Genomic DNA, 15,172 nt, shown 5'->3' on the forward strand with positions numbered 1-15,172 from the left:
CAAACAAGACCAACAACACAAAATAGACTATTGGGTTACAATAGTGAGTGGTGTTACAAACGAACTATACCAAATAACGTAAATGGCTTAGTTGTGATTAAATGTTTTCCACAAACATAGCTACGTGTAGCGTACTTGGACACCGGGTCCCCACATCGAATAGACTGAAGCAACCGGGCTCTACTCGCAGGCTCCATTTCCCTACTTGGGAGCATTGCGAACCGAACTTTTGACCTGGTTGGTTACACGTTCATTGAACATCACAGCAATTTTCCGGCATGTTTTGTTATTTCCGTACTCCAAGAACGTTTTTTTTACACTGAAGCTGAATTGCTTATTATTACGTGAATATTGTTCCGTACTATGGTTGCTATTTTAACGCTATTCTGAAACGTTGAGGTTTTATTTGACATAGCACCCTCTATTAATTAAATAGGATCTCAATGGTATAAATCATCTCGCTTCGCTTTGGTCGTCACTAGTTCACAAAGCCATACACCCCGCCCATTTCTACAATTTACCTAATTATAATCTGATTTTAAACCAAACCTTAACCATACTGCTAGCCTTATGCCTAACCCAACATTTAGACCAAAAATCACGTTTTTGTTTTCATAAATGTTTACCATATAACAATTTTGACTGCGTTATCTTAGTGGAAAACTTTCGCCTCTCTGATTTGGCTCTATCTACACCGGATATATGTCACGTCTCCATAGTCATAATATCCGCAACAAGTTCGCTGATGTCTAGTATGAGGTTATGAAGCTAGCTAGCTCGCTAACGTAGGATGTTATAGTTACGATATAACCATACGTACTTATTAAACCACAAACTGTGTTTACGCAATAGTGAATACATGTACCTCCATATATGTATATAGTATGGTAATCTAGCCAGCATTTCAACGTTCGCTTCCCCATTTGAAGAGTTGTTACTGCTAACGTAAGCTTGAGAGCAGCTTTCGTTCAATTTTTCGAAATGGGACGAGGTGGTGGTCGGAAGCGTGGAAAAGGCAATGGACCTCCATTTGATATGGGCCCAAGGGTGCCTGATCCATTTGACATGGGTCCAGGTTGGTGTGGGCCGCCTGGATCTTTTGGTCCTTTTCACGGTGGCCCAGGTCCACATGCTAACTTTATGGGAGATCCAATGATGCACGGCCCCATGCCACCTGATTATCACGGATATGAGCCAGGCTATGGACCAATGGGTCCAGGTGACCCCATGGATGGATGTTTAGATGGGCCACGGATGGATGGACCAGGATTCGGGTATGGTCCAGGTATGCCCCTACCATATGATCCGATGATGTGCAATGGACCCAGACCAATGCCCCCAGGTATCCCGCCCCCTGGTATTCCTCCCCTAGATATGCCGCCCATGGTTCCGCCTCCGGTGGACAACCCTATCTTTCCTTCACCCTGGCAAAGCGAGGTAATCTTATAAAGACAACTTGTTGTGCCTTGTGCATATTGTAAATTCTTAATTTAAACTTGTAAAAAATTAATTTAGTGTTATAGTAACATGACATGGTTTAAATGGCCCTAACATGGTTTTAAAGTAATCCCTAACATCAAGTCTGCCTCCTTTAGGCCAACCCTTATGCTGTTCCTCCATCATTGTGGGTAAGTGCCACTGTGTCTGTTCTGTCCTGTCATCTCTATGATACAATTTTAATTAAATGTATGTTCTGCTGAGCCTCAACTTCTCACAGGCTCCGTTTCTCTTCCCGACAACAGCCCGTCCCGACAACACCCTCCCCTCCGACTGAGACGACTGTAGTTCCTTATGTGTGGGGACGCTGCCGGGACTCTGAGGTTCTTCAGCTTGATCCACCCCAGACTGATGAACAGAAGACCAAAGACTCAAAGAAGGACAAAAAAGCAGGACAGAAAAAGAGCTACAATGACAAGTAATGATCATTATGTCAACAATTTGGATGTCATCATCACTTTGGATTAGTGTTTGATTGCATACAGTAGTTTGCTCTTCCATACATGAGATTAGCTGTCATGTATAAGTTCTGCTTATACATGACGCATATATTTTTTCCTCTCAACACTTATAAATCATAGGCCTCCTCCACCTGGAAGATCCAAGGGGGTCATCTCATTCATAGGGGTAAGTCCAAAAGCTGAGAAGCCTGCTTGAAGGGAAGGTTCTTCATCTCCACTAGTAAACATTGCATTCTCAAGTTTTGCTCTCCCCCCACAGCCAACTTATGGCTACATCGAAAGAGACGATCTCAATAAATATTCCTTCACTTTTGATGCTTTTCTCGGAGTCCCCAAGAACATGATACCTGGGGTCAGGGTGCATTTTACAGCCTACAAGGAGAAGGTGGGTCCCTTTAGACATTTTTCGCTATATATAGTTATACAGACATTTTCAGGAGTTTGTGAACCATTAGTTTTCATTGTATTCTAAATAATGCGTCTTGTTTTTTCCCCCTCTTTGTATAATAAACCCAGGCCGGGGAGTATGCCACTGGTGTGTCTGTACCTCCAGGGGGTACTGAGGAGATTGACTCCACCATTATTGAAGGTTTTGTCTGCAATGTTATCCTGGAGCAGCAGGTGATAGAACTCTGTAGCACACAGGGGGGAAAAGTATTCAGTCATAACTTTATTAAAGTTCTAATCACTGCCATAACTAGATGTTTATTGTAAGGTAACTTGATTATATGCTTGGCTTGTTATGACTAGTATTTGGCTTCTCATTTAAATATGTCCTTGTTGGTATTAACATAATTATGTGCCCCCACACAGCCTGGTGCAAAGCCGAAACCTGGCCAAATTGAGGCCAACATCGACGGCATGTCAAGAGCACTGCTTTACTCGGAGAAGGACTACACCATCACTCTGTTTCAAGGGGACCATGTGATGTTCAACTTGTTGACCGACATAGTTACCCAAAAAATTAGAGCCACTAATATTCGGCCAAAGACACCACAGACTTTTAAGATCACTGGAGAGAAGAGGGAGGTGGTGAGTCTAAAGTCTGAGTGGCACATCTTCATTTTGGTTACAAATTCTGACATAAACTTTGGTCCTGATGAGCTCTACGCCATTTTATTCAGCTCAGTATGACCACACCTGAGTCAAATAATAATCTATTCAAGATCTTCAATTGAGACCACAATTTTTTAAAGACATGCTCCCATACTTTGGTGACTACTAAGTCTTTTTAAACCTCCCACATTGGGTTGGCTGTGTCATTGTGTAGTTCTTACATGCATAATCTATGAGCAGAATTACTCTCACCTCAATTAGCCACAAAATCCCTAGTTTGAAACAGTTTTGTTGGAAGCTGTTATGTGCCATTTTCCCCCACGTGGGCCAGCCCCCTAGAAATTTGAGTTCAACTAATGAGCTTCAGCCTCTCACCATATGAGTGACAGCTAGCAAGATGGACGTGATGCACCCACAGCAGCGCGAGTGCAATGACATGGTGCACATATGTGACAGGAACCACTTTTGGTTCAAGCGCTACTTTCAGAGCTACTGGCTGAAAAGTATACAAAAGTAACAGAATCCCTTTAAATCAAGTGTGTTGGAGCTGGGCTGGAACAAAATACAGCACACATAGCGGCTCTATGGGACCAGAGGTGGCCATCCCTACTGTAGCTAGTTGTTGATATATTTTTTTGTACTCTCCACCAGGGTGTTATAAAGAGCGTAAAGTGTGATTCTGGTACCATCATGGCAGCGAACCAGAACAACCTGCCCTTTGAAACCACTGAGAACATGAGTCTAACTGAGTTCACCATTATGGATGAGGTGGACTTTACAGTTGTCACAGTGAGTATAGTGTCTTTCCCATCCACATAATTCAGTGGCAAATTGAATTTGTTGACACTGAATGATGATCAGTTTGTACCTGGGAGTGATGTTTGGACCCTCTGTGCAGGTTCTGGTCCTAAGTATAGCAATGTTGTTGAAATTATTTGTTGATTGATTTATACATTTGACGTTAACATAATGTCATTTGTTTTCATTAGATCAAAAATAAGGAGAAGGCCATCAGAGTAAGGAAGCTGAAAGAGTGCTCAGTGACACTGGAAGAAACCATGGAGAAGATAGTTGAAGACCCTGCAGGAAACGAGAAGGTGGGGCACAGTTCAGTGCAAATTATGATAGGTGCCAACTGGTGGAAAATCTCCTGTCATTCAGAGTGGAGTACTCTCATCTGTGACATACCCAGTAATGTCCTTATTATTGTGTCTCCAGTGGAAGCCAGTGGCCCCAGTGGAGGAGGTGCTGCTCCAGAGGACTGTGGTGTTTGAGGACATTAGCGCTGCGCAGCATGCAGGAACGGTCATTAAGGTCTCCAAAAAGCAGCAGGTACGTGTGGTACTGAAAGAATGTACAAATCAAATATTGTTGTGTTCTTGTTGGGAGAAGTTTGGGTGGTCAAATCATGTATTTTAGAATGTGTTATCTCATTTTCCTTCCAGGAGCAGGGCCTTTTGGAGGCATTGGTGGGTGGCACACAGAAGCAGCTATTGTTTGGAGCAGCTGACGTTCTGACTGAAGCCACCATGTGTGACGGAGACAAGGTTCACTTTAACATCTCCACCAACCGTGAGACTAAGGAGGAGCGTGCCATCAACGTGGAGATTCTCTCAGAGACGTTTGAGGAGTCAACAGAGCAACGCAGAACCGTAAGATCACTTTTAGAATGTGGTACAGGATGCCATTAAGTCGGAGTCTGGCTAGGTTTTTCCACTTGATGTATGACAACTTTACACACAGAAGAAAGGTGGGATGTTTTATGTAATGGAATTTTTATAAAAAATGCCTTTAATATTCTTTGCACAGCATGTCTAAGTGAAGTGTTTTCCCCTCTAGGGTGAGGTGGTGCAAGCTGGGGATCTGTCTGGGACCATTAAGTGCCATCAGAGCACCCAGCTGCTGTTCTTCCATTTGACCGAGGTCATGGAGGAGAAGAAATTGAACATCTCGGAGAAGGTGAAGTTCAGTGTCATTTCGGTGAGTCTCCATGGTGCTGTGATCCGATTGGCACGTCAAAATTAATATCAATTGGTATTCAGTGCCCTCTGTAAGTGTTCACACCCCTTGACTTGTTCCACATTTTGTTGTGTTACAGCCTGAATTTAAAATGGATTAAATGGAGATGTTTTGTCACTCAAAGTGGATTTTTTTATTTTTATGTTACGAATGAATTATAAATGAAAATCTGAAATGTCTTGAGTCAATAAGTATTCAACCCCTTTGTTATGGTAAGCCTAAATAATTTCAGGAGTAAACATTTGCTTAGAAAGGCTCATAATAAGTTACATGGACTCATTCTGTATGCAGTAATAGTGTTTAACATAATTTTTGAATTACTACCTCATCTCTGTCCCCCACACATTTAATTTGTGTGCAATTTGTCAGCAGCATACTACCCTGCATACCACCCTGCATTCCACTGCTGGCTTGCTTCTGAAGCTAAAGGGTTGGCACCCTTTCCTCTGGTCACAAAATATCCCAATGCCCCAGGGCAGTGATTGGGGACATTGCCCTGTGTAGGATGTCCTGAGTCTCTGTGGTCACTGAAGATCCCATGGCACTTATCGTAAGAGTAGGGGTGTTAACCCCGGTGTCCTGGCTAAATTCCCAATCTGGTCTTCATACTATACCATCATGGCCACCTAATCATCCCCAGCTTACAATTGGCTGATTCACCCCCCTCCTCTCCCCTGTAACTACTCCCCAGGTCGTTTCTGTAAATGAGAACGTGTTGTCAGTCAACTTACCTGGTAAAATAAGGGTAAAATAAACACATACAATTATCTGTAAGTTCCTTCAGTCAAGCAGTGAATTTCAAACACAGATTCAACCACGAAGGCCAGGGAGGTTTTCCAATACCTTGCAGAGAAGGGCACCTATTGGTAAATGGTGATCATGGTGAAGTTATTAATTACACTTTGGATGGTGTATCAATACACCCAGTCACTACAAAGATACAGGCGTCCAGAGTCCTTCCTAATTCAGTTGATGGAGAGGAAGGAAACCGCTCAGGGATTTCACAATGAGGCCAATGGTGACTTTAAAACAGTTTAATGGCTGCTCCAGAGTCCAATGGTGGCGAGCTTTACACCACTCCAGCCGGCGCATGACATTGCGCTTGTGTGCGGCTTAGGCTTGTGTGCGGCTCCTCGGCCATGGAAACTCATTTCATGAAGCGCTGACGAACAGTTGTTGTGCTGACGTTGTTTCTAGAGGCAGTTTGGAACTCTGTAGAGAGTGTTGCAATTCACAATAACAAAACTTAAAAGTAGACCAGGGCAGCTCCAGCAGGGAATACATTTGACGAACTGACTTGTTGGAAAGGTGGTATCTTATGACAGTGCCACATTGAAAGTCACTGAGCTCTTCAGTAAGGCCATTCTTCTGCCAGTGTTTGTCTATGGAGATTGCATGGCTGAATGCTCAATTGTATACACCCGTCAGCAATGGGCGTGGCTGAAATAGCAGAATCCACTAATTTGAAGGGGTTTCCACATACTTTTATATATAATGTATATTAGTTTTTTTATCTTCATTGGTCTTATACAAATGTTCAATATTTTTCTTCCATTCTGACATTAGAGTATTTTATGTAAATCCATTTTAATCTCACCTTGTAACACAACAAAATGTTCAATATGTCAAGGGGTGTGAATACTTTCTGAGGGCATGGTACATCCAACTAGCTATTTCAAATAATAGGCACATTTCTTGTGCCGAATACAACCTTACCGTGAAATGCTTACTTACAAGTCATTAACCAACAATGCAGTTCAAGAAATAGTTAAGAAAATATTTACTAAATAAAAGTAACACAAAATAACAATAACGAGGCTATATACAGGGGGTACCGGTACCGAGTCAATGTGCGGAGGTACAGGTTAGTCGATGTAATTTGTACATGTAGGTACGGGTAAGATGACTATGCATAGATAATAAACGGCGAGTAGCAGCAGTGTAAAAACAAAGGGGGGTTGTCAATGTAAATAGTCAGGGTGGCCATTTGATTAATTGTTCAGCAGTCTTATGGTTTGGGTGTAGAAGTTGTTAAGGAGCCTTTTGGACCTAGACTTGGCACTCCACTACCGCTTGCTGTGTAGCGCCTTACAGTCGAATGCCGAGCAGTTGCCATACCAGGCAGTGATGCAACCGGTCAGGATGCTCTCGATGGTGCAGCTGTAGAACTTTTTGAGGATCTGGGGACCCATGTCAAATCTTTTTAGTCTCCTGCCCTCTTCACGGCTGTCTTGGTGTGTTTGGACCATGATAGTTTGTTGGTGATTTTGACACCAAGGCACTTGAAACTCTCGACCTGCTCCACTACAGCCCCGTTGATGTTAATGGGGGCCTGTTCGGCCTGCCTTTTCCTGTAGTCCACGATCAGCTCCTTTGTCTTGCTCACATTTTTGTTTTATTCATATTTTTGTTATTTTTATGTTTTTCTTTAACTCTTTCAATTTTCTCCTAGCTTGAAACCGCTGAAGGAGGCAACCAAGCAATTAGGATCAAACGCCTTATCGACAGTGTTCTTACCCCTGTTCTTACCGCTGTGCCCAAGCTAAGGGGCGTGGCGGCAAAAGAAAAGGTTGGTTTATGATGGAACAAAGGCCAGTGACTTTGGGGGATGTCATATTCACTTAAGGGATAGACACGTGGCTGTCTATGTTGTCTTTAACTGTCTATTTCCTATTATTGTCTATTACAGAAGAAGATGACCATCAAACTGATGAGAGACCCAAATGACCTCTTCAAGGGCACAGGTGTCAAAGTAGAGAACAAAGATGATGATCTCACGTGAGTTTAATTGTAATTAGTAGTAGTATTGGTTCCAACATGAAGTCAAGGTAAAGTATCATTGTGTGATGATTTTGGATGTCATTTGTTGGCACAGCCACAACTACCCTGAAATCTAAAAATGTATCCCCTAGAGTCGATGTCCTCGCCCCTGTGGAAATAGAATTAGCATAATAATTTAAAAATCCCTATCAAAATCTGTCAGTTTAAGTTTCCACCACACAGTTGAAGTTTTTTGCATGGGATGCGTCTCAATCCACTGCATCCGCCGATGTCGCCCTTCCGCATCAGCAGTGAAAGATGGCAGAGCTGGAGCGATGTTAGTCAGACCATGAGGCATCCCGAAAATCGGTCTTCTCACACAAACGTCTGTAGCGTTCGAACGGTTTGGGCCGCAAACTATTATGACTCCTTTTTGGCCTCACAAACACGATGGTGTTCTCTGTTTTGCTCTACGACCCCAAAAGCGTCACGGGACTCTTTCTGAACCGTTTGGGCTACACACTAATATGAACCCTCTGTGGAAAGGTGAGTCTCTCACGAACACTTATGTCGTTTGTTTTGCTCTAGGATGCTCACAAGACTAGTCTGAAGGTAGCCAGGTACCAGTTTTATAAAAAGAATGGAAGTATAAATGTAGTTAGTTTAGTGCCTAAAATAAGGGGTTAAATCAGTGTTTCCCAAACTCAAACCTCAGGACCCCGAGGGTGCACTTTTTTTTTTTAAGCTTTAATTATTTGAATCAGCAATATCAGATATAGGATAGACACTTCAGAACAAACTTCCTTTTAGATTCTTTGGGGGGGACTATCTGCTTGTCCATGTATGAAGCTTATAATATTTTTCCATGTGCTAATAGCAGTAAGGCCAAATTAAATTTTTCATCTTTTTTTTAATATATATTTTTTTGATACCTTAAGGGGTCCTAAAACTCAAAATCAAATAGCTAAATTATCCTAGGTTTGACCACCTTTAATAAACAATTCCATATATTAGCATAGTAGGACCCCCCCACCCCCTCCCACACCCCCACCCGCTTAGACTCCAGAGGGTTAAGAGATGTGCTCGAAGTCATTTCCCTCATTCTTTTGTGCACCAGCAACGACAAACCTGCCTCGGAGAAGTCAATCAAGATGAAATCAGTCATAAAAATTCTGGGGTCAAAACCTGCTGGCTCTGGATCTGGTGGCAAAGACTCCGACAGCAGCCAGCGGAGATACGGACACAGGAGCCCCAGCCTAGACCAGTTTGGCCGGGTGAAGAAAAGGCGGAGCACAAGCAGGGAGCGCAAAGAGCAGGGTGGTAGATGCAAGTACAGGCGCAGTCGCAGCAGGAGCCGGGGCAGGGAGAGGAACAGGAGACGAAGCCACAGTCTGGAGAGAAAAGATTACAACCAAAGGAGCGGCAGCAAAAAGAGAACTTCCTCGAAAAGGAGCCGCAGCAAAGAGCGAGATGGAAGTAGTCAGAGGAGCTCCAAGAATGGTTCAAGCTCAGTAAGTAGATCTCCAGATAGAATGAATGATGAGCTAGAAAGAAAGAAGAGGGAACTAGAGGAGCTCAATGAGTTGATATACCGCAAGAGAGCCATAGTTGCCATGGAGAAACATGGTGGAGTTCCCAATTTCTTCTCAGAAGTGAAGCCTATGGAGAAGACCTGCTTTGACTACAATCATGGAATGGCAGAGCTTCCTACACAACCTAAATCACCCACTGACATCAAACCCAAGTCCATTCTGAAGAAACGCTCAGACCATGTCGCAGGTCCACTTTTCCCAATGCAGGTCAGTTGTCATTTTTAAACGTTTCAATCATGTAGATAATCGTTTGTTCACTCTCAATAATTTTTAAGAGCTGGTTATATTTCATTAGAATAGTCTACTGTGCGCCGGTGCTTTTTTTAGTTATCATATATTGGTAAAAGAAACATATTAAATCATCAGCCTGATGAGCAATTTGTGAAATCAAATCATTTGTATGAAATGGGGGGAGTCCAATTATAAATGTTTTGCTTATTCTCTCCAGACTGAACTCCCTAAAGCTCAACCTCTTGATCAAAGGCTTGTGGAACAATACGGTTATGATGTTGAGACGCCCTATAAACCACACTCTGCCCAACCACCCTACACCCAAACATCCAGTCAGAAGTCCTATTATGAACGTTCACTTGCTGGGCATCCTGTTCCTGACTTATCTGCCAAGTATGATCCATATGAGCAGACTTCTAGAGAGCACCTGTCGCAACCTTCTCCAGTTCGCCAAACACCTCTTGACCCTTATTCTTCAAATCGACCTCCCATTCGAGAGTCTCAGGAAAAGAACTCTAACCTGAACACCCAGCTCGCCCGTTTCCTCAACACCCTCAACAAAGGTGTGGATGCCGGTCTGCTGTCAGCTATGGTCAAGGAGTCTCAAGAGGAGATTGCTGGTATTCAGGAAGATAGTTCCATACTTCAAAAGCCTTATTGCGAGTTTCTTGACCGTGGGGATGAAGATCAGTACAGAGATGAGCCCTGTACAGAGGAAGAGCCAGAGTGCCCACGCAGGGGTATCATCGGGGAGCGAGTGAAGAACTCTGACGACTATGATAACTCCAGAAATGAAGACCGGCTGCTGCCTCACGAGAGAGCAATCCAGGAAGGTGGTGGCTTTCCCGGAATTCTTGGAATGATGTCCCACAGCCAGCTATTGAGAGAATCTGAACGTGTGGAAGAAGAGGACTTCCTCTATGGGGGTAAAGCCCCTGCAGCGACTGAGAAAGAGCACTGTGAGATACCTGGGCGGTCAGACAGGTACAGGGATAACAAGAGGTCCTGCTCAGCCAGAGTCCCGGTGGAGGAGACCAGGGAGCAGGATAGTCGGGAAAAGACGCAGCACTTCGGCAAGATCAAGAGCCTGCTCCAGGCCATCGGCTTGAATCTGGAAACCTCAGAGGTCACCAAGCTGGCAGACAGGACCCAGGAGCGCCTCTACGGGACAAAGTCATCCAAACACTCATCCTCAGAGAGAGAGACGAAGCACTCATCTAGGCGGGGAGATCGGCACTGCACCACCGACGACTCTGATTCCAAACACTTCCGGTCAGCCTCGCCATTCAGGTCTTCCCAGCGGAAGGTGTACCTCAGCCCCCAAGACACCTCGGAATATGGAGGTTTCCTTGACCCGGAAGAGGAGGCGGCCTTAGAGAGGGCCAGGCAGATGCAGAGCCTCACCAGGACAGTGAGCGTCTTGCCCCCCACCCCCTCCTCACAGCCTGGCACCTCCTATTCCACCACACTGTGGAACTGTCCTGAGAAGACCCAGCCCATCGCGCCTAAGAGTTGGCATAGCAAGGGTTGTAGTACCAACTATCTCTCATCACTGCCACCTGGTTCCTCAGGTCCCCCCGAACAGATTTCCCCAGTTTCATCCATGACAAACACGCCTGATGTTCCAGTTGGTCAACAAGCAGCCGGGGTGTATACTTTTACTTCACCTATGGGACAATCCCTTGACCTACTCACTGCCTTGCCCTCCTCCACTTATTATGGGCAGCCTAGTTCCCCCATGATATCGTTTGCAAAGACTCAGTTCAAACAACAATTAAATATATTGAATCAAGTGACTATATCAAATCCTACAAGGGATGTCTTGAGTCAAATCCTCCAAGTCACCAACCAGTCTAGATGCCTCAAGGTGATTGAAACAGTCAAAAGTGTGTCTGGTGCACAGCAGGATTCACCAAGACAAAATATCACCATACCTCTCCAGATCAAAACACAAAGCCCTGATTCTGCAGGTGGAAAGCCCTCTCCTCCCCCTCAATCAGCAGAGACTCGGGGTCCACCAGTGACAGAAGACGATATCAAGGCCAAACAGAAGAAAAGGGTATGTTGTGTTTTTTTTAAATTCCGTGTGTTGAAGTTAGGAAACATTTTACCTGTCTGATTGTGTTACATTTGTGTATGATTTACAAGCCACACCTTCAATCCTTGGTGTTGTTTACATTTGAATTACAGTATAGGCCTACAGTATAGGGCAGTTATCAGGAATTTACAATTACACACAACATAAGTACTCTTAGGAAAAGTGCAGTGTGTACAGAATTTTTGTAGTCCCAATTCTATTCAATTGCTTCTGATATGTTCTGGTTTTAGTGCACGCTGGCAAGTCAGTCCCAATCTGCTTAATTTAGGAGTTGACTGTATTTACATGGGATAGACTTTGTGTGTGTGTGTCTCAATTTGTCACTGTTTTGTAGCTGGAGCAGTTTAACCTGCGGATGAGACAGAAGAATCAGGAGAGGAAGAACACTAGGATAAACACAACAGGTACCAGATAACCCCTTAGAGTAAGGTTGAAACGTAGCAATATGGCCAGCCACAAATTGTAGCTTAGGTTAAGATTAGGTGATGCCAGAACAAGTCAAGAGCTGTACATACCTGGCACTCAACACAAATTAAAGTATAGGATGTGATGATACCATAGGTGTCAAGAGACGGATATGGAGGAAATATAGGTAGGTTTGAGTCTTCACTTCAGTTTTACTTGCTCTTATTACAGCCGTAGTTAATCAGGTTTAAGTGATATCTTAGATTGCTTTAGCTATGATATTTTCTGTAACGTAAATATTACATTTTTATTATTGTGTCCTTTAATCTGGACAGGAGTTGCTATCAATACAGATATTCATGTTAGCTAGCTTTAACATGTAATGTTTTCTCCAACAGCTGGACGTAAGTATTTTAGCAGACTTTGCATCAATAGGTCTTCAGCTGTTGAATTGTATTTTTGTTTGTGTAGTACAATACTTCAATACTTTTAGGACTTTTTTTTAGAATTACTGTATGTTTCTTGATTAGGGAATCTCTACTGCTAGGAGAATTTGACCTGAATAGAGGACTTGTTAGTGTTGTTTTCACTCCAAAACAGGGATAAACGTTGTCAATCTGACGACTAGCTAGGGCCTGCACAATGAGGGTGTGGTCTGGTAGTACTACACAAACAAGATCAAGCTAGGTCAGTTAGTGTGTAAGGTGTCTTTAGTGTCAAATATTTCTCATACCTCAGTTCATTAGGAGAGTTCTGTTATAGCACGAGACTAAGTTAACTAACTGCTGGAGGACGTAGTCTTGAGTGTCAGCTCCGTCAGTTCTGGGCCAAAGGTGGAAGAAAAACAGCCAGCCTGCAGAGACCCAAGAGCTGGAGCACAGGTCAATCCTCGCAGTAACGTCAACCTAGCAGAGCCCCTGTGAAGCTAACCCATACATTTACCCTGTCTCATTATTGCATTTTTACAGGAAAAGTTCCCAAAGTTACCTATGCCAACACTGAGCCTAGGAACGTGTGGATCTGTGGACACTCGCTTGTATATTGGGCAGAGATGAGGGCCAAGTCGCCTGAGATTGGCATGCAGTTGGGCATGGACCCCAGCAGTGTGCGGGTGTGGTGGAAGGGCACACAGGGCATGACGTGGGCCCAGCTGCTTCCCCAGTTAGACCAGCTGAAGATCAAGTGGCCCAAACCGGACGTGGTCATCCTGCACCTGGGTGGTAACGATCTGGGTACCCAAAGCCCTGAGGCCCTTATGTCGTCTGTGAAGAAGGACCTGACCTCCGTGAGGAGCATTTTTCCACAATGCCGGTTGGTCTGGTCCTACATCTTGCCCCGGATGTCGTGGAGGCAAACGGAGGACAGCGAAGCAGTGGACAATTTTAGGGCTGCCATCAACAGAAGAGTTCATGCCATCATCGCGGAGCTAGGTGGCACTGCTCTGACCCATGAAAACATCACGTGTTGCTCAGACGCAGGCCTGTACAGGCCAGATGGGGTTCATCTGTCTGGTAAAGGTATTGATACTTTCAACTTGAACCTGCAGGACTTTTTGGAGAAGTGGGAGACCGAGGCAAACAATGTTCCTGAGATTACTTAAGAAATGACCAATTAATGTTTTTTTTAGGGTGGGGGTATTTTCATATCTCTATTGTAATCGTTTCCTCTCTGTGCTGGATACCAACCTAAGGGTTGATTTAGATGTAATGTAACTTCATTGCAAATAATACATTCCGTTATCGGTGTATCCAGTTTGATTAAATGCTGTATGTAAATCTTACTTTTTTTAGTTTTAGCATATTGATGATTAGCATGTTCTGTTTATCCACTAAGTGTCAGGCTTTTACTTATTGTATACATTTTGTTGGCCCCCCAAAAATAAACTAGACAATTGGGAAATATCGTGTTCCTGGCATTTTCATTCTTCTCCAAATCCTTTGAGGATAGGTAGGGTAGCCTAGTGGTTAGAGTGTTGGACTAGTAACCGGAAGGTTAAAAGTTCAAACCCCAGAGCTGACAAGGTACAAATCTGTCGTTCTGCCCCTGAACAGGAAGTTAACCCACTGTTCCTAGGCCGTCATTGAAAATAAGAATTTGTTCTTAACTGACTTGCCTAGTTAAATAAAGGTAAAATAAAATAAAACAAATATGAAACTGCTGCTTGAATGCCTCTTACTAGGTAGTGCCTGTAAATTATGGTGGTGAAAGTGTGCCAAAAGGATACCAGAGAACTAAGGAAAAGTCTTCAGTTTAGTGGAAGTTCTTACATAGTCTCTGTCTTGTCTAAACATATACTCACTCGATTTCTAAGTTCATTTCTGAAGAAGATGTTATTGTCCAAAGTGTACACGTCCAACAGAAATTCTACGCGTAAACAAGGTTTATTTGTACACTGCTGCTAAAGCTTTTCTAGTGTAGTAGTTAGCCAGCAGATTATTGGCCACTCCAAGGTTCTCTTGTGTATTAGAATTCCTTTTATTTCTAACTTGTCCATTTGAGTTTTTCCCCCCACTGCTTCCAAGCTGTTAGGTTGTCTGTGGCTGACCAGCGGTATGCTTTTTCCTCCAATCTATCCAGGAATCTCTTTACTCTTTTCCTAGGATGACCTCAGGACTAGGTTTTGAACATCCAACAAGAGCAAACATGAAGTACATTTGACATTTGAGACATCTTTGGAAATGATACAGCATTCTGCATCATCAATAAAAGATCTGTGAAATCAAGTGTTAATGTACAGTGTACCATATTGTAGTATCATTTTGTAGTTATGTCACCATTATTTTGTTAAGTGTATTGTGTTTTTGTATTCATTTTATCAAAATATAAAAGTCTGTTCCATAGGTGACATTGAGGTGTGCATGTTGTGACATATGACATTGTGTGCTTGTTGAGAGGAAAGAGACGTAGCGGACAGAGTATCAAGAATAATGTCTTTCAGAACTATAAAAAAAAAAAAAGTTTGACTGGGGTGTGTTTTTTGTGGATAGTCTCTGTTTGAAATGTTTCTTAAAAATAAATGTACACCGCTGCCATAAGGATTGTTACTAAACTTA

At 43.3% G+C, this 15,172-nt stretch overlaps 1 protein-coding gene across 4 annotated transcripts; it reads left to right on the plus strand.

The window, feature by feature from the left end:
* Positions 1-719: 719 nt before the first annotated feature.
* Positions 720-15,172, plus strand: si:dkeyp-121d4.3 (uncharacterized). 4 transcript variants are annotated; one of them, XM_029669674.2, is made up of 18 exons: positions 720-1,437; positions 1,596-1,628; positions 1,743-1,915; positions 2,079-2,124; positions 2,218-2,343; positions 2,475-2,579; positions 2,772-2,990; positions 3,666-3,803; positions 4,004-4,111; positions 4,233-4,346; positions 4,460-4,666; positions 4,854-4,994; positions 7,486-7,602; positions 7,723-7,811; positions 8,911-9,592; positions 9,834-11,675; positions 12,049-12,118; positions 14,697-15,172. In XM_029669674.2, exons 1-18 carry the CDS (start codon positions 982-984, stop codon positions 14,717-14,719), a joined length of 4,689 nt encoding a protein of 1,562 aa, XP_029525534.1. In that variant the 5' UTR covers positions 720-981; the 3' UTR covers positions 14,720-15,172. The 4 variants fall into 4 exon arrangements, with proteins under 4 accessions (XP_029525534.1, XP_029525535.1, XP_029525531.1 ...); XM_029669675.2 differs by lacking the exon at positions 14,697-15,172 and adding an exon at positions 12,882-13,177; XM_029669671.2 differs by lacking the exon at positions 14,697-15,172 and adding an exon at positions 13,088-14,018 and having other exon boundaries at positions 722-1,437.

This window comes from Oncorhynchus nerka, linkage group LG10 (genome assembly GCF_034236695.1).
Source record: "Oncorhynchus nerka isolate Pitt River linkage group LG10, Oner_Uvic_2.0, whole genome shotgun sequence".
NCBI lineage: Eukaryota > Metazoa > Chordata > Actinopteri > Salmoniformes > Salmonidae > Oncorhynchus > Oncorhynchus nerka.

What these genes read in the sequence shown, in the direction of transcription:
- si:dkeyp-121d4.3 (XM_029669671.2), top strand. Translation starts at nt 982, where the DNA reads ATGGGACGAGGTGGTGGTCGGAAGCGTGGAAAAGGCAATGGACCTCCA. An exon ending in ACCCTGCAGGAAACGAGAAG is followed by an intron (nt 4,112 to 4,232) that starts GTGGGGCACAGT and finishes TTGTGTCTCCAG; the next exon opens with TGGAAGCCAGTGGCCCCAGT. An exon ending in CAACAGAGCAACGCAGAACC is followed by an intron (nt 4,667 to 4,853) that starts GTAAGATCACTT and finishes TTTCCCCTCTAG; the next exon opens with GGTGAGGTGGTGCAAGCTGG.